At 38.5% G+C, this 19,752-nt stretch overlaps 1 protein-coding gene across 2 annotated transcripts in view; it reads left to right on the top strand.

Moving 5' to 3' along the window:
* ITGA2 (integrin, alpha 2 (CD49B, alpha 2 subunit of VLA-2 receptor)) overlaps nucleotides 1-19,752 on the top strand; it is a 110,641-nt gene that overhangs the window by 74,316 nt on the left and 16,573 nt on the right. For both annotated transcript variants that reach the window (XM_010857169.1, XM_010857170.1), the window contains exons 15-24: nucleotides 953-1,089; nucleotides 2,828-2,967; nucleotides 7,963-8,114; nucleotides 10,360-10,470; nucleotides 11,063-11,145; nucleotides 13,543-13,684; nucleotides 14,789-14,881; nucleotides 15,687-15,763; nucleotides 15,850-15,933; nucleotides 19,334-19,436. In XM_010857169.1, coding sequence (XP_010855471.1) covers nucleotides 953-1,089; nucleotides 2,828-2,967; nucleotides 7,963-8,114; nucleotides 10,360-10,470; nucleotides 11,063-11,145; nucleotides 13,543-13,684; nucleotides 14,789-14,881; nucleotides 15,687-15,763; nucleotides 15,850-15,933; nucleotides 19,334-19,436 — 1,122 coding nt within the window. The remainder of the gene's footprint in view (nucleotides 1-952; nucleotides 1,090-2,827; nucleotides 2,968-7,962; nucleotides 8,115-10,359; nucleotides 10,471-11,062; nucleotides 11,146-13,542; nucleotides 13,685-14,788; nucleotides 14,882-15,686; nucleotides 15,764-15,849; nucleotides 15,934-19,333; nucleotides 19,437-19,752) is intronic.

Below are 19,752 nucleotides of genomic sequence, written 5' to 3'. Positions count from 1 at the left end.
CTCTGTCTAGGCTCTGGGAATACTGTAAAGAACAGGACGGTCAAAACTGTGCTTTGTATGGGTCTTTAATTCTTGTGAAGGAGACAGAGGGAAAGAAGATAAGAAAAATATTCCAGAAAGTACTAAATGATAAGGAATTTTTTTAAAAAACTAGAGAATAAATTTTCAGGGCTAGGAGGTATCAAATATTTGAGTGAGTGACCAAGAAAGCCTCACTCAGAAGCAGCTTTTGAGTAAAGATCTGAACGAAATGAGCTAAGAGAGGAGTCAGGACCCAAACCTGCATCAGTTCCTTCTCCAGTTCACTGATCTCTCACTGCTTTGTGCTGGCTTGTTATTTTATGTGAGAGATTCAGGCTGTTTTCTTTGATGAAAAAGTAAGCCAGAAGGAAAAACACCAATACAGTATACTAACGCATATATATGGAATTTAGAAAGATGGTAACAATAACCCTGTGTACAAGACAGCAAAAGAGACACTGATGTATAGAACAGTCTTATGGACTCTGTGGGAGAGGGAGAGGGTGGGAAGATTTGGGAGAATGGCATTGAAACATGTAAAATATCATGTATGAAACGAGACGCCAGTCCAGGTTCGATGCACGATACTGGATGCTTGGGGCTGGTGCACTGGGAAGACCCAGAGGAGGGGTATGGGGAGGGAGGAGGGAGGAGGGTTCAGGATGGGGAACACATGTATACCTGTGGCGGATTCATTTTGATATTTGGCAAAACTAATACAATTATGTAAAGTTTAAAAATAAAATAAAATTAATTAAAAAAAGAAAAGAAAATGTGGCTGATGAGCTATGAAAAATCAGTGGAGTTCTGTGGAGAATAAAACAATCTGAGAAATGGCCATAGAAAGAATATACCAGGGCAATGTAGATGCTGCCTTTTTTCTGTTTCAGTTGTCACGAGCTATAATTTCATCTCAAACTTGCTCTTTTAGAAAATCCTGGGGTCCGACAGAGCCTTTAGTAGCCACCTCCAGTACTTTGGGAGATCCCTGGATGGCTATGGAGATTTAAATGGGGATTCCATCACCGACGTGTCCGTGGGGGCCTTTGGACAGGTCGTTCAGCTCTGGTGAGTCATTGAGAGCCAGACACAAACTAGTTAACAAACACATGGCCTGCTAAGTAGAGCAGATTGCTCTGCTAGTATTGTGAGAATGTCACAGGCATTATACAACAGTCGAAGACATTTGTATGTCATAGTTTGCATAGAGGAAGGAGTGTGTTTTTCCTGGTGGGGAAAAAAAAATGCTTGCTTAACATTAGAACTAAGTCTCTCTTCTCTATAAAATGAGGAGAAAAAGTGTATTGAAAAGCTAAAGCTCTTGAAATGGTATTAAGGATATTTCTGATTATTTTTTTATTACCTCAACTTGTAGAAAAGAATTCTCATGAGAATGCTCTAAAAATACTGAATACCAAGGCCACACAAGTGAAGTACAACTTCTCCTGTGGTTAAAAGGTATCTTTTACAATTATTAGTCATAAACAAGAAGCCAGTATTTAAGTTTAGCTGACCTTTTATTGACCTCAGGAGGAGTTGAAGAGCAGGGGGGAACAATAAGGGATTCAAGAGCCAAGGAGCAAAAATAAATATATTGGGCTGGTGAAGGAAAGCAACCAGAAAGAAACTGAGCATTCTATCAGGAGTCTCTAAGAAAATAGAGTTCAGTTATCCATTCATGTCTGTTGAAAAATATGTTTTAAATGTCCAAGTATGTGAAGAACAGAAAGAAATTAGGTAGTGAGTAAATCACACTGACTTCAATGAAACTATTTACAGTATCTCACTTGGGCTTTTAAAGGATGAAATGCATTGTTTTCCGTGCATCATTTTTCTCTCCGTGCACGACAGGCAGGTTGTTAGTTTCTCCACCAGAGATTGAACCTGTGCCCCTTGAAGTGGAAGCACAGAGCCTTAACCACTGGACCACCTGAGAAGTTCCTTAGTGCAGAGGTCCCCAGCCACCAGTCCAAGTTAGAAACCGGGCCACATAGCAGGAGGTGAGCAGATGAGGCTTCATCTGCCGCTCCATCACGGGTGTGAACCATCTCCCTCCCCTCTGCAGTCCGTGAAAAAATTGCTTTCCACGAAACCAGTTCCTGCTGCCAAAAAAGTTGGGGCTCACTGCCTTAGTGCATTATTTTAATGAAATCTTCATGTGGAAGAAATAAAACTCAAATGTAATATTTAAGGCTTTGAAAAAAAGAAAATATATTTACTGAATAAAATCAGTTTGGAATAACTCTAAAATACAAGGTATGATGACATAATTATGTGGCTGCTTTGGAACAATTTTGTAAGAAATACCTTTCAGTGAACTTCACCCTGTAGCCACTGTGGTAGACCTCAGACATGCTAGGCCATATACTTCCTATACTGTGACGTTCCCTTTTAAGATAGCCCATGATGGCCAAACTTTTTTCTTTGAAGGTGGGTTTGATTCATCTAAAAAGTCAAGACACAAGGACTCAAATCCATATTTTGAGGAGACAGTTAAGCTAGGTTATGAAGCATCTGCCTGCAATGTGGGAGACCCGGGTTCGATCCCTGGGTCGGGAAGATCCCCTGGAGAAGGAAATGGCAACCCACTCCAGTATTCTTGCCTGGAGAATCCCATGGACAGAGGAGCCTGGAGGACTACAGTCCACGGGGTCTCAAAGAGTCGGACACAACTGAGCAACTTTACTGTCGTCTGTCTGTTAAGCTAGGTTAATGCTATTTTGTGGTCACATTCCTACAAGGTGCTAAGACTAGCTTTTCTGGGTAGCTTCATGAGAATAATTTTTTTTAAACATTGGTCTTTCAGGTCACAGAGCATTGCTGATGTATCTGTAGATGCTTCATTCACACCAAAAAAAATTACTTTGCTCAACAAAAATGCTGAGATAAAACTTAAACTCTGCTTCAGTGCTAAGTTTAGACCTACTAATCAAAACAATCAAGTGGGTGAGTAAACCTGAAATAATCTACACGAGAGATAGATTTGCTTATAGAGTTTCACTTCTGATGTAAACTATGCTTGGGATATGGAAACCAAAAGAAATAAGGGTCTTGCAGACCCTTGAATTGCCACATATTTGAGGTGCCTGAGAACGGTTGATTAGGTGTGGAAGGTGTTTTAGACTGTCCTCTGTCATCCTTAGAAGGTCACATTCTGCTGCAGAAAGTCATGAAGTCAGTGACATAATTATAGCCTCTTCCAGTCTATTTTTTAAGTTTCTCTTACCCATAACTTCCTAACGGAAAACCATGGGCACGTGCAAATTACACTGAACCTGAGTCCGTATTAGATGAGTCGACTGTGAGTTGGCTATGCCATAACATAGGTACAGTGTGTTCAGTATGAGGATCAAATATTTCTATTCTTGAAAATTTAAGAGGCATGAAATAATGAAAGAGAAAGTATAAAACAATGTATAATTTGTGTCCAGTGTTTTATATTTTCTAAATAATCCATTATGTGAACCAAAAACTTCAGATGTAAAGGCAGAGGAACTAGAGGTTAAATTGCCAACATCCATTGCATCATAGAGAAAGCAAGGGAATTCCAGAAAAGCATCTACTTCTGCTTCATTGACTACACTGAAGCCTTTGACTGTGTGGATCACAACAAACTGTGGAAAATTCTTAAAGAGATGGGAATACCAGACCACCTTACTTGCTTCCTGCAAAACCTGTACGCAGGTCAAGAAGTAACAGTTAGAACCTTACATGGAACAACTCACTGGTTCAAAATTGGGAAAGGAGTATGTCAAGGCTGTATATTGTCACCCTGCTTATTTAACTTCTATGTAGAGTACATCATGTGAAAGGCCAAGCTCGATGAATCACAAGCTGGAGTCAAGATTGCCAGGAGAAATATCAACAACCTCAGATATGCAAATAATACCACTTTAATGGCAGAAAACAAAGAGGTACCTAAAGAGCCTCTTAACAAAGGTGAAAGAGGAGAGTGAAAAAGCTGGCTTGAAACTCAACATTTAAACAATGAAGATCATGGCATCTGGCCCCATCACTTCATGGCAATTAGAAGGGGAAAAAGTGGAAACAGTGGCAGATTTTATTTTCTTGGGCTCCAAAATCACTGCAGATGGTGACTACAGTCATGAAATTAAAGATGCCTGCTCCTTGGAAGAAAAGCTATGACCAACCTAGACAGCATATTAAAAAGCAGACATGTCACTTTGCCAACAAAGATCCATATAGTCAAAGCTATGGTTTTTCCAATAGTCATGTATGGATGTGAGAGTTGGACCATAATGAAGGCTGAGCACCAAAGAATTGTTGCTTTTGAACTGTGGTACTAAAGAAGACTTTTGAGAGTCCCTTGGACAACAAGGAGATAAAACCAGTGAATCCTAAAGGAAATCAACCCTGAATACTCATTGGAAGCACTGATGCTGAAGCCCCAATACTTTGGCCACCTGATGCAAAGAGCTGACTCATTGGAAAAGACCCTGCTGCTGGGAAGGATTGAAGGCAGGAGGAGAAAGGGATGACAGAGGATGAGATGGTTGGATGGCATAACCAACTCAGTGGACATGAGTTTGAGCAATCTCAGGGAGATAGTGAAGGATAGAGAAACCTGGTGTACTGCAGTCCATGAGGTTGCAAAGAGTTGGGCATGACTTAGTCACTGAACAATAACAACAAATAATCCAGTGAAGTGAGGGAAAATCTGAAACATGACCTGTTGGCAGGAGAGAGTAAGGAAAACTGTGGGCAGTCTTACAAATGGATTGGTCCAGTTGTCTTTGGCAGCCTGGCTGAGGTCCTGCGTGTCCCTTAAGTCTTTCTAATCACTGCATTTCACCTCCATCTCTCCTGCTCCAATTATCTCAGTTCCTTCGATATGCAGCCATTGATTCTTAGCACTTAATCCAGTATTACCTTCTTTCATTTGCTTCTGTTTCATGGGTCCGCATCCTTTCCATCAGATTTTTTTAAATCTGAAGTGTAGTTGAATTACAATGGTATGTTACTTACTGTTGTACAGCAAAGTGACTCAGTTATGCATATATATCCTCTCCATCATATTTTGGCTCTAATTTTCTGAAACCTGTAGTTCCTTGTTATTCAGTCATTCAGTTGTGTCTGAGTGTTTGTGACCCCATGGACTGCAGCACGCCAGGCTTCCCTGTTCTTCACCAACTCCCGGAGCTTGCTCAAACTCATGTCCATTGAGTTAATGATGCCACCCAACCATCTCGCCCTCTGTTGTCCCCTTCTCCTGCCTTCAATCTTTCCCAGCATCAAAGTCTTCCCTAATAAGTCAGCTCTATTTTCTTCAGGTAGCTAAAGTATTGGAGTTTCAACTTCAGCATCAGTCCTTTCAATGAATATTCAGGGTTGATTTCTGTTAGGGTTGACTATAGCTATTTTATTAGGTGGTGAACAAATTAACTTAAAGGGTAAAAATATAGAGGCATGTTGTCATGATTTATAGAAGAAATAAGAAAGCTAGGAACACTAAGTTAGATTCATGTCTTGGCACGCCTTCCATATTTCCTATTTTTCATATTCACCTGGCATTTTTCCTTTCAAGTGTTCAAACACTGACCCAGCTCTGAGTAGCACATTTCACACACCTGCCTTTTAGCACATCCATCTGAGTAGCCGTGAGAGTTGAGTCAGAAACCATTACTGTCTAAACATGAAATGGCTAGATGGAATGTACAGCATGGTGGGTTTTGTTAATAAGACTGTATCGTATACAGTTACTAAGAGACTAGATTTTAAAGGTTCTCACCACACACAAAAAATTGTAACTTTGTGAAGTGATGAGTAAGTTAACTCACCTTATTGTGGTAATTATTTTGCAATGTATAAAATCACTATGTTGTATGCTTTAAACTTACACAATGTTATATGTCAATGATATCTTAATGAAGCTGGATGAATAAAACATTAAATATAAAAAGTTAATTTGGAAAATCTATTAGTTGGCAGAAATGACTGGTAGGTAACCTCTGCTGGCCCTGAAGCATGGGTTTGCCTCAAACATCTTCCTCCTAGTTTTTGACTGTACTTCACCTCTTCTGTTACCACACACTTGAAAGGCATTTTCTGCTTTCAGAGAATTTGATTCCCTCCCACCTGTTCTCTAGGGTCTCTCACCATTGGGCACCTTTCCCTTTGAATCCTCTTCTTGATGTCTTAGGTCCGTATCGTCATGATCATTTGTCACTTACTTGCCTGGCAATAACAGTGTGTAAGACAGAAATCCCACCTCTGTGACTTTGAAAAGTCAATTTATAAAGCATATAACTTCTATTATTTATTGCATTGGGTGCACACTCCAGTTTGAAGTTAATAACACCAAAAAGATTATCATATTGCCTATGTAACTATGTATCATTTTGGAAAAAATGAAATATTGTCCTTACCACGTGTACTAACTTTGTCCTAGCTACCATCACTTCCCTGCCATTACTTTTCCTTTGTGTTATTTTCACTACTTATTTGTAGTTCTTGATTCTTTTGTATTTTATCTTTGTTAACCTCATGAAGTATTCAGAGCCAGAAAAATTATACATCACTTCTAGTAGATATTTGAAAGGTCACATGTAGATTGCTTTTGGAAGTATAGTCAATCTTTAAACTCTTGGAAGTAATCAGTTCAGTTCAGTCACTCAGTCGTGTGTGACTCTTTGTGACACCATGGATTGTAGCATGATGGGCCTCCCTGTCCATCACCAACTCCCAGAGTTTACTCAAACTCATGTCCATTGAGTCGGTGATGCCATCCAACCATCTCATCCTCTGTTGTCCCCTTCTCCTCCCGCCTTCAATCTTTCCCAGCATCAGGGTCTTTTCAAATGAGTCAGTTCTTTGCATCAGGTGGCCAAAGTATTGGAGTTTCAGCTTCAGCATCAGTCCTTCCAATGAATATTCAGGACTGACTTCCTTTAGGATGGACTGCTTGGATCTCCTTGCAGTCCAAGGGACTCTCAAGAGTCTTCTCCAACACCACAGTTCAAAATCATCAATTCTTGTAAATAATAAGATAGAATAATCCTAAGTAATGCAGTTGATGCTATTAATAGTATCAGATCTTCTCAGTGTTGGGTGGGTAGCCAACAGATTTTATTGAAAGTTCTGATAGTTGGACATTAGCTACTGACATCAGTTTTTATCACATATGTTTCTCATTTCCATTTCCCTAGGTTAGTATTATTATCTCTGTTTTATAGATGAAGAAATGGAGGTTCAAGGAGGTTAAGAAAATTGCCTAAAGCTCATCAGTGATGAGATTAAGATTCAAAACAAGTCTGTCCGATTCAACACTTTTTATTGCAGTGTAACATGACTTTCCCCAAGTAAGCTTGTGGAATATGCAAGGTGCTATACATTTCCCCTTAAAGTATCTAATTTAATCCTCAAATAACAATGAATCCTCTAAACTGCATAGAAATAGTAGAAACATGGGGTCTGGTTTCAAAATTACTCAAACTTTACTTCTGACCATGCCCTAGCTATGTGTGCTGAGGTGAATTATTTTGAAAAACTGAATAATATTCTATTAATTATCTGAAAAATAGGATAATAAAATCCATGTTCTAGGTTTATTGTAAAACTTATATAACGTATAGGAACATGTCCAGTTGTATGTCACCATGTTACAGACAATGAAATTGCTATTTGAGGAGTTTGACTAACTTCATTCAGTAGATTTCCTGGTGGCAAATCTGCTATTCCTTCCAATGCATCAAATCACAGTTCTTTGAATCACATTTCTTTGTATGCACAGTCGACATACATCATACCAGAGCTGCAGTTACAAATATCACAGGCTAGCCATGGTTCACAGTCCATCAAAAGGAAGACTGGTTTTTGTTTTCTTGTAGTCAGAGACTTAACCCAGTGAGACACGATAAAACAGGAATGCCTTTTCCTTAAAAATGTATTTGTACTGACATTTCTTTATGACTTTTATTATAGCCATTGTGTATAACATCACAATTGATGAAGACCAGTTTTCATCCAGAGTGATGTCCAGGGGGTTATTTAAGGAAAATAATGAAAGGTGCTTGCAGAAGACCATGATAGTAAGTCAAGCACAGCGCTGTTCTGAGTACATCATCCACATACAGGTGAGCCTCAGAGTCCTCTTCTTTCATCTCCTTTCTTTTTAAAGACTAATGAATGATAAAAGCCTGAATTGGAGGCTTATGAGTGAGAAGAACCCTTGCTCTTCTAATTACTGCTTTTTTTTGGTCTGTGAATAGGAGTATATTTCCTTTACACTAATAAGATTCTTCAAGAAATCAAAGTGCTTTCTTAAGTGTTTAATAGGAACAACTTTTAGTTGACAATAAATTTTATATTGACATTTTCATATCAGGAGAATATTTATTTATTTTTAAATGATTGAAAAGGATAACTCTAACTGCCCTTTACATTATTGGATTTAAATTGATACAGGTGAAGGCTGGTAGATTATGAGGTAAAAATTCTTTGCTCTAATCTTATGCCATAATTACTACAGTTCACATAGATTTTGAAATTCTCCCAAGTATAAAACGTGCTTCTCAGAAGAAAATTTCTAAAAAAGCTTATCTTATAAATCATATGATTATTTCCCCCCAGAAGCCAGGTATTTGAAAGTATAAGTTATTCAGGAAACTATTTTTATAAGAGTTATTTAAGAACTTTCCTACAATGTGGTTCTCAAAGTTTAAGATGCATAAGAATTGCCAAAGAAACTTTTATAAAATTGGTATGCTGAAACCCCACCCCCCTCAGAAATTCCCTTCAGATCCAGTGAATATGTCTAAGGGGCATCCCCCGACATTTCTCAAGTAGATGGATGATACAGAAATCACATCTCAAGAAGTGCTAAGAGTTGAACAAAGAGTTGGATGAACTAAAATCAGTTGAGTAATTTATTGTTCAAGTTGAAGGTTTCTTCTTTGTGAAGGCCTGGACTTTTCTTGTTGATAATGTGCCAATTATACAGCTTCTTTAAAGGAATAAAAGCCAGATTCCATTCTCTCTTATCCTTGTGCTATGTGGTAGGTCAAATTAAACATGTAATCCATTGTGGGGGAAGTACCAGCCAGGATGTGGTGTATGTATGTATATATATATAAACTGGAGACAGAAATGGCAACCCACTCCAGTATTCTTGCCTAGAGAATTCCATGAACAGTGGAGCCTGGCAGGCTACAGTTCAGGAAGTCACAGAGTCAGACATGACTGAGTGACCAAACTACCACATACATATAAATACATCTCCTATTCTCTCCCATGTGTACTTGTGAAGTTTTTACAAGGTGTGTATTATTGTCGTCAGCTGAGAGGTGTTGTTCCAGGTAACACCATATTTGCTATCAATACCCAAGTCCATCCTATATGCCAACCCTGCAGCCGAGGATACATTTCCCTGTAGTCAGGAAGTCACTGCCCCTGCCCCACTACCCCCTGTGCAAAGGGCTCAAGACAGAAGTCCTGCTGAGATAAAGATATCTTTATCTTTTCCTTTATCTCAAAAGGAAAATTTGATTTTTAGTGCTTACCAATGTACAGGCATTCTTCTTTCTTGAAGAAGAATGCTAGATGGTGTTTGCAGCCCTGTTTTGGCATTATTTTCATGGTTCGATAGACAGGAAACCTCAAAAACTAGAAGCAGCCCAGGCCTCTTGGAGCACTGCAAATCCTCCACCATCTTTGCTAGACAAAGAGGAACTGCCTTACTTATAGCTGGACAGTGTTGGTTTTAACGCCTGCTGAGTGATAGGTGCATCATCTTCGACATGCAAAGGAGCACTAATAGACAGCTAGGCTGGAAACTGGGGAGCTTAGTTTAGAGTGCGGGAAACACTTTCATCTGGTTTTGTAGACTAGAGACTAGGAAGGGGAGTCCCCTTGTCCATTCCTGACAGTGAACTCTGGGCACTTTCCCTTCCAGATCATAATATTCTCTTCTAGAGATTTGGTCAGGACACCTGTAAATCCAAAAGTCTTGGCAGTACGGACAGGAAGAACATGGCCAACAACCCAGGACCTGGGTACTGACAGAGGGATCTTCTGAGCATTGAAAATTGGATATCTCATCTAAATATTGATCATTACTTACATAAATAATGAAATGACTGATGAGTTTACCTAAGAATCACTGCTTCAGATTTTTACTGAGCCCAAGTTTTGAAGTCTCCGAAGCGGAGAGGCTAACAGCAGACTGAGGACAGAAGTAAAGAAGCAGTAGCCTTGAAGTTCAAAACAGAGCTATTCTGCATGACTGAGGGCGGACTGTGTGTTTAGTTGTGAGCACATGTGTGGTCATTTTCTTGTTTGAAGCTGCCATGCCCTAATCCACTAATCTGTATGTGTGTTTAGGAGCCCTCTGACATTATCAGCCCTCTGAATCTGTGTATGAACATTAGTCTGGAAAACCCTGGCACTAACCCTGCCCTTGAAGCCTACTCTGAGACGGTCAAGGTCTTCAGTGTAAGTACGGCTTGCCTTTCTTGGAATTCCTGACTAGCCGGCAAAGTTTCAGTCACTGCCTTAGTGTTTGAAGACACTTAGAACATAGCCTAAGTTGGTAATTTTCTAATTGAAGTACAGTTACTTCTATGGAAAGTTCACCAGCATATAAGTTCCATGAAGATAGGGATTTTGTCCTCCTTGTTCTCTGCTCTGTTCCCAGCACTGTGAGTAGTGCTTGGCCCGCCACAGGTGCTCAGTAAATGTTTATTGAAGAAATAAATAACAATAAAGGGAACACCTTGTGTTCACAACCCATTAAAAAAAAATAAAATGGTACCGGTACCTCTGAAATTCTCTGTATCACTCCATACTCTATCATATCCACTTTTATCTTGTGCCCCCCAGATAGCACCACCATCCTGAATTTTGCATTTATCAATGTTTTTCTTTCTGATGTTGCTAAACATGTATATATTCCTAAAATATGGTTTAGTTTCACAGGGTTTTGAACTTTATATAAACGGAATAATACTATTATGTGTTCTACAATTTGCTTGTCTAACTCAATAGCAAATTTCTGGGATTGTTTTTCTCTCTTTTTTTTTTGTAGATCCCTTTCCATAAAGACTGTGGTGATGATGGAGTTTGCATTTCTGATCTAGTTCTAAATGTTCAGCAGCTGCCAGCCACTCAGTAAGTTTTACTTTAAAGTGCAGTGAAAATTGTTGAAATAAAAGACATGTTAGATTACTTTATTCAAGTGATTGTGTATGGAAATTTTTTTCTACAAAAGAAACATCATAACTCCTAAAGATCCTTAAAATCTAAAGTATCTAGAAATAAACTTAACCAAGGAGGTGAAAGACTTATACTCTGAAAACTATAAAATATTAATAATGGAATTTGAAAATAATCCCAAGAAATGGAAAGATATCCTGTACTCTTGGATTAGAAGAATTAATATTGTTAAAATGTCCACACCAAACTACAGATTTAATGCAATCCCACTCAAAATATCCATGACATTTTTTACAGAACTAGAGCAAATAATTCTAAAATTTATATGGAGCCACAAAAGACTCCACATTTTCAAAGCAATTTTAATAAAAGAGAACAAAGTTTGAAGTATCTTCAGGTTATGCCTTAAAGCTACAGTAATCAATAGAGCATGGTTTGGGCACAAGAGCAGACGTATAGCAATGGAACAGAATAGAGAACCCTGAAATAAACCCATCTACTTACGGTCAATTAACCTAGAACAAAGGCAAGAATGTACAATGAAGGGAAGACTGTCTCTTAAGAATAAGTGGTTCTGGGAAGACTGGACAGCTACATGTAAAAAGATAAAATTAGAACATTTTCTCATACCAAATACAGAAATAAATGCAAAATGGATTAAAGACCTAAATATAAGACCTGAAACCTCAAAACTCCTAAAGGAAAACAGAGGCAGAACACTCTTTGTCATAAACTGTAGCAGTGGTTTTTCTGTCTCTGTTTCTGAAAGCAAAAGAAGTAAAAGCAAAAATAAACAAGTGAGACCTAATTAAACTTAGAGCTTTTACACAGCAAAGGAAACCGTTAACAAAACAAAAAGATTACCCACTGAACGGGAGAAAATATTTGTAGATGATATGACCGCTAAGGGGTTAATATCCAAAATATACAAACAACTTGTATATATGTCAAAAAACCAAAAACCTGATTTAAAAAATAGGCAGAAGACCCGAATAGACATTTTTCCAAAGAAGGCATACAAGTGGCCAACAGGCACATAAAAAAATGCTCATCAGTGCTAATCATCAGAGAAATGCAAATCAAAACCGTGATGAGGTATCATGCCATTTCATACCTGGCAGGATGGCTGTCGTCAAAAAGAACATAAATAACAAATGTTAGTGAGGATGTGGAGAAAATAGAACCCTTTGACACTGTTGGTCGGAATGTAAACTGGTGCAGCCAACTATGGAAAACAGTATGGAGGTTTCTCAAAAAACTAAAAATAGAACTATCATATGATCTAGCAGGTCTAGTCCTGGACATGCATCCAAAGAAAACAAAAACACTAATTCGAAAAGATAGACGTTTATAGCAGCATTATTGTCAACAGTCAAGGCACGGAAGCAACCTAAGTGTCCATCAATAGATGAATGGATAAAGGAAGATGCAACACACACATGTGTATATATATTTATGTATACACATTTGTATATATAATAGAATGTTACTCAGCCATAAAAAGGATTAACACACACATGTGTATATATATTTATGTATACACATTTGTATATATAATAGAATGTTACTCATCCATAAAAAGGATTAACACACACATGTATATATATATTTATGTATACACATTTATATATATAATAGAATGTTACTCAGCCATAAAAAGGATAAAATTCTGCCATTTGCAATAATGTAGATGGACCTAGAGGGTATTGTGCTTCATGAAATAAGCCAGAGAAAGACAAATATTCTGTTTCACTCATATAGAGAATCTAAAAAACAAAACAAATGTATATTACAAAATAGAAAAATAATAAACTAGTAGTGGGCAGAGGGAAGGAAGGAGGGGCAAGATAGAGGTATGTAATTAGGTGATGCAAACTATCAATATTATGTAAATGTAAAATAGATAAGTAACAAAGCTATATTGTACAACACAGCAAAATATAGTCATTATTTTGTAATAACTTTCAATGGAGTATAGTCTATAAAAAGATTCAATCACTGTATTGTACACATGAAACTAATATTATAAATCAATTATACTTCAATATAGAGAGTATAAATTTCAATTTCTCTCATCCATATAGAAGTAAGCACTAAGAAATATAAAACCATTTATATTTGAATGGTGTCTTTTTCTGCAATGTAATTAAACGCAACAAAGAAGAAAACCCAATAGGATTTATTCATTCATTGCCAATAATTTTACTATGAAGATAATTTGTTATAAGCAGTTTTCTCAGTCTCTAAATAGTAAATCCAAAATTTGTTTTTTAAATGAGTAAAGTATTTGGATGCTGACTTAAAGAAAACAAAACTGTAATGACTTTTTTTTCTCCTTTTTACTGTTAACAGACAACAGCCCTTCATTGTCAGCAACCAAAACAAAAGGTTAACATTTTCAGTACAACTGAAAAACAAGAAGGAAAGTGCCTACAACACTGAGATTGTTGTTGATTTTTCAGAAAACCTGTTTTTTGCTTCCTGGTCCATGCCGGTATGTGAAGGCACTCTGGTGTTAACTGCTATTTTTGTTGTCAATTACTGTCTTCCTTCTACTCGAATCTCCAGGTCCTCTGTGTTTTCTGAAGAAACTCCTTGCCCCTCAACATGATCAATCTTGACACTGGTGGCTCCCAACTAGTTAAACTACTTGAGAACATAGCCTGGCTGTGTATCTAGACCAGTTCAGCTTCATGGCTTGGATCAGATTTTTCCTTTGACCTGACACTTGGCAGTTGTAGCCAGACTCTACCGTAAACTCTCCTCAAGCCATCTGTGTGATGAGGCTGCCATGGAGCTGCACAGATGCTGGGAGTTGCACTTGCTCTCAGAAATTAGAGTCCCACAGCTCAGCCCAAGCTTTGTAACCACAGGTCTTGCTGCAGCCAAGATAATGCATTCCATCGAGGTCAGTTACGCATGTTGACTTGATCGCTATACCAGGAACGCACTTGACCATGAATGCCCCCCTGGTCCCTCTGCCACCAAGCAATGAGAAGGAGAGAAGGGAAAAGCTGAGATTTTCCAAATTCACTACTTGATGAAAGGATTTTAAAAATGGTTTCATCCAGTTTCAAGTCATTGTGAACTTAATAGATTTAGTGTTCTACACCGATTCTGACTTTAGTGTTTAAATTTCTTGGGCCAAATGACAGCTTCTTATTTTAAACAGAAGAAACATGAGGAAATCTGAAGATGATTCTTTTAAGTTATTTAAAATATAAACAAAAGCTATATTTTATTTGCTTTTCTCTTGAAACTATAACTTTCAAATATATTGAGAGAAAGGTATGTATTAAAGACAGCATTTCTAAATAGTGGATTAAATTTATTTTGTGCTTCTGAAATATGACATATGATTTATTTCTGGGGGAAATTTCAGTATCTGATTTTGTTTTGTTGGGTGGCCTGTCTAGCAATAAAAATAGATGTTAGCCATCTGGACAATACATAGAAGATTTTCAAGTCTTGGTGTGAACACAACCTTACTGCTAAAATCTCTAGGTGGTTTATATTTCTTTTGGCACATATGTGCATGAGTGCACACACATACAGACATTGAAAAAGAATTGATCATTGTTTCTTTGGTCTCATTCAGGTTGATGGGACAGAAGTGACCTGCCAGATTGCTTCATCTCAGAAGTCTGTTACCTGCAATGTGGGCTACCCTGCTTTAAAGAGCAAACAACAGGTACAGCTTCCATTTCATCCCCAAATCTCTGCTGACCCCTTCTCATCATTGGTGTTAATTCACCAGTGAACCATCTTTCTTAATATTAAGTGTCATCATTTGAGAGGCACCACAAAATAATTGGCTGCATATTTAAAGGAAGTTTTAAAATATCTGCATGCTTTAAATTAATAAAAGTGGGATTTCCCCCTGTGCAATTCATTTCCAAAGACACATACAACATAGAAAGTTTTTTCTGAACACATTGACCAACACCAGTCAAAGTGGTTTACACATAGTCACGGATATCATTTGTTAACCCCTGGTGGTAAGCAAATTTTACATCAGCACAAAGCCTTCAAATTCAGACAAGTATTAGTGCCTGTGATAAGTATGGTGGTGGTGGTGGTGGTGTAGTCGCCAAGTCGTGTCCAACTCTTTTGTGACCCCATGGACTCCAGCCCGCCAGGATCCTCTGTCCATGGGATTTCTCAAGCAAGAATACTGGAGTAGGTTGCCATTTCCTTCTCCCGGGGATCTTCCCAACCCAGGGATCAAGGCCAGGTCTCCTTTGCAGGCAGATTCTTTACTGACTGAGTCATTAGGGAGACCTGCTGTATGTATTTGTTAAGTAAATTCAGTTCTGTTCTGAAGGTGAGGCAAGGTGGAAAAATACATAGATATTCTACAAATTAGAAAGCTTAAGTTTCATAAAATTCAGAATCAAATGGGAGTGAGTTTACTTTTATGGGACACTTTTTTTTTTTTTATGTTGGTCCCTGAGTACAAAGCATCATAGATTGATGAGTTTTCATTTTGTGTATAGGTGACTTTCACTATTAACTTCGACTTCAATCTTCAAAACCTTCAGAATCAGGCATCTATCAGTTTCCGAGCCTTAAGGTAAAACGTGATGAAGTCATGAACTGATGAAAAGTGGCTTTTCAAATATTTCTCTTTCAGTAATTTCCTAATATTCCTTTCAATAGCGAAAGCCAGGAAGAAAACATGGCAGATAATTCAGTCAACTTAAAACTCTCTCTGCTGTATGATGCCGAAATTCACATAACAAGGTAGGTGAAACAGTGGGAGCCTGTGATCGCAGCTCACAACACATTTGGTTCATGACTAAAGAAGTCCTCTACAAAATGTTTCCTCCTTGTCAACTAAAACAGAAGTCCAGGGGCACACTGGTCCCTTGACCCTTGGTGGACTCCCTGGACTCTTGAGGGACGCTTTAGATTTACTAAGAGCAATACCAGAAAGACAATTGTCTGTCACAGGCCAAGGGGAGCTCCCCTGCAGGCCCTCGGACGAGCTGTCAGACCAGAGCTCGCAGGGCCCCAAGGAGCTGCCACCACTTCCTTCCCCACACCTCTGTCCCACTGTCCACATGAGATCTCAAGGGGTAGCCCCACTCCTGGACATCAAAGCCCTGGGCACAAATACTGAATCTAGTCACAGAAAATTCCTGGCATAGTGGATTAGGGGTTTCTTCCAACCAGGATGAAATGAGGCATTTTTCAAAAGAGGTCATCCAGAAAGAAATGAGTTATTCCACTTTCTTGTCTGTCCAAAGCAAGTAAACCTGAGAGCTCCGGCCAAAACAGTACCACTTGATGCCTATTATCTTGAATTGTTCAGAGAGACAGGTGTCTTGCGAGGTGAGGAACTTGTAGACACCACAGGTGCTGATATTATCACCTTCATTCCCACTTAGTGAGGCAGGTTCATGGGCACACACATTGCGCACAGCTGTGCAGCTGCAGAAGTCCCAGGCAAGGCCCACCTCCAAGCCTGGGAACCAGAGTTCTCTAGCTGCTGAAACACTGTGGCAGCTTTGCAGCACAGATCAATGACCCCTGGAAACCACACAGCAGCGTATCCCCAGGGAGCCGGCTACAAAGTGTCCAGTGACCACAGCTTTCTCTAACATCACTCCAACCCCTAAAAGCATGGAATATGTGGATCATCCAACAGATCCCTGAGCAAAAACAAAAAGGAAAATATGTCATTATGTCTAGAGCTCAAGACACATGAGCAAAGATGAAAAGAATGCTTCTGTATAAAGTGAGTTGCAAACGGCAAAAGCAGAAACTGTATCTCAAGTCATCCATCCCTGAAAAATTATTCAGTAACTACAGATTTCAAAGGGCCCTCAGCTGCTAAAATAAGTAACTGAAAACAGCTGCAGCCGAAGAGATTGCTAGCACCACATTACCTAAATGTTTTCCTTCCTACCTATAATGCTACTTTCTCATCCTAAATGCTTTTTGTTAATAGAGCCTTTTCATCATTCCATTCTCCCACCATGGCCAATGTTTTCAGTTATTTTGAGATGAAATAAATTTAATATTGAAGTGGGACTTCACATTTACTAAATCTTAGCTATGTATTTTTTGTGATGGTAAATTGGATTCTTAGACATTCTGATGTTTAAAGTATATCATGAAGTTAAAAAATACGGAGAATTAGCAAGAATAAAGCTAAAGCGGTTCCTAAACCTATCATCCAGATAATTTGTCTTAATATCTTTTTAAAAAGAAAGATGTTAAATGTGCATGGATAGAAAACTCAAACATCATGGAAAAATGCACGATGAAGAGAAATCATCCCTCCGATCTCCTCTGGTCATTTTGTAATGACTAATTTGGCTGTTTCAGAATATTTTCCAGATACGAGGTCTATCTATCTACTAGGATATATGCCACACACACACACATACACACACAGTTTACTTACTTTTTGGAGAAAAAAAAAGTTCTACCCAATCCCAATTATTGAGTATATCCCTTAGGAACCATTTTGATAGTATATAAGTGTGCAATTATATTTTGCAAATATGATGGGTGGAAATAGATGACAGTGGAGTTTATTTCTAAAACAGGATCTGCCCCACTATAGCTAACTGCTAATGTAAATATATTGATCAATATTTAAGTAACTGATGGAACCCTTAAGGAACAAATGAAAAAAATGTTGGATCTCTTTAAAATGCAGAAACAGAGCATATTAATCAATTTGAAAACTGGCCATACATAGGGGCTCACACAAAGATCTGAAAGGCACATACAGCCAGCCTTTCTATTTTATTTTTTAAATTAATTTTTATTGGAGTCAGGCTTTCTGTTTTAAATCCCAGTAAGTTTTCCCATTTTCCATGTAAGGCTGACAAATCATTATTTCCTCTCATAGACATAACCTTGACAAATACTACATTTATTTAAGTCCCTTTGACATATTTTCCTTTTAAGAATTTGGGGGAAAATTCTAAGGCATAAAAGAGAAAAAGGCAAGATTTTCAGTAAAGAAACGAAAGGACTGTATCTTGAAAATATCCAGTCCAATTTTCTTTTAGGAAATAGAATCAATGTATTATAATTAGGATAAACTGTCTGATGGCAATAAATATTGCTTCTCAGACTCCTGCCCCTGCTATCTGCCCTCTACCCCACAAGGAAGCTGCCCTGGTTGGAATTCAGCCTCAGATTCCCAGAAATGAGTGAAGAGAGGGAATGGTATTCAGTTACATTTCAGTCTGGGTTGTCCTGTGCGGGTTCCCTAAGGCCTGGTCATTCTTCCACTTGCAAACCCTACTCAGCAGCCCCAGGCAAAGACATTCAGTTAGGCCATTACTTCTAGGTCTAATCTATTAACAAAATTCCTGAGTCAGCCATCTTAGAAGTGGTTTCTGTGGTCAGTGGTGGAAACAGATGGACCTACCCCGATTCAGACCAAAGCGTCAGAGTTGGCTTGAAACCAAGGATTGTTGTCATTGTTTAGTCATTAAGTTGTGTCCGACTGTTTGCAACCCCATGGACTGTAGCCTGCCAGGCTCCTCTGTTCATGGGATTTGCCAGGCAAGAATACTGAAGGAATAATAAACAAAATGCATACCCTGCCGTCTATGGGGTCGCACAGAGTCGGACACGACTGAAGCGACTTAGCAGCAGCAGCAGCAGCACACCGTTTCACAGGCATCCAGTGATGAGTAGTGCAGGAGCTAATGCCTAATGATAATATTTCAGCCATCATACCAAGTGGAAAACCCTCTGCCTTATAAATCTGTTCGTCCAATCAATAAGGACCAGGTGTCCACTGTATTAACACAGCAGTCAATATAATAGCAATCTTGCAAAGAGTTTCACTACAGGTTCCAAAGTAATACATTTGTACTTATTTTAGAAACTTACAACTGATATATGTATCTATATATACAACTGATGTAACACAAAGAATCTTAGCAGAATGATCATGAAGGGATATGTTTTGAAATGAACTTGTTTTAGCCTTAGAAATGTATACTGGGCCTTAAGTCCATAACAAATATTTGTTTTCCTTTAATGTTTTGTACCTAAATGTGAATTCTTTCACTTGTAATATAAGCTGGAAAATATATAAGTAAAAGAAATATTAAACTTCAAGAACAATAGCATAACTAAAATATTCAGCTTTACAAATATCATCCAACAGATCTACCAACATAAATTTTTATGAAGTCTCCTTGGATGGGAATGTTTCTTCTGTCGTGCACAGTTTTGAAGATATTGGTCCAAAATTCATCTTCTCCATTAAGGTTGGTACACCTGTTATAAGAGTGGGAAGTCAAGAGAGGCGGGGCGGGGGTGGGGAGTGGTGCCGGGAATGAGGGCAGGAAGAGAAGAAGAAAGTAAAACGAAGTTGAAATATGCCAGTGGTTCTCAAATTTGAGCACACATTAGGATCACCTGAGTGTGGTCAAACATATGTCACTGGGCTCCATCTCCAGTAGTTCTGATTCAAAACGTCTGGGGTGGGCCCAACAATGTGCAGGTCTAACAAGTTCCCAGGGGATGCGGATGCTTCTGGGCCAGGTGCCGTTCTTTGAGAACCACAAAGATGGGCCATCAATA

The sequence above is a fragment of the Bison bison genome, unplaced genomic scaffold (genome assembly GCF_000754665.1).
Source record: "Bison bison bison isolate TAMUID 2011002044 unplaced genomic scaffold, Bison_UMD1.0 scf7180017864378, whole genome shotgun sequence".
NCBI lineage: Eukaryota > Metazoa > Chordata > Mammalia > Artiodactyla > Bovidae > Bison > Bison bison.
The sequence above is the reverse complement of the archived record's forward strand: the minus strand, read 5'-3'. Positions and strand labels throughout refer to the sequence as shown.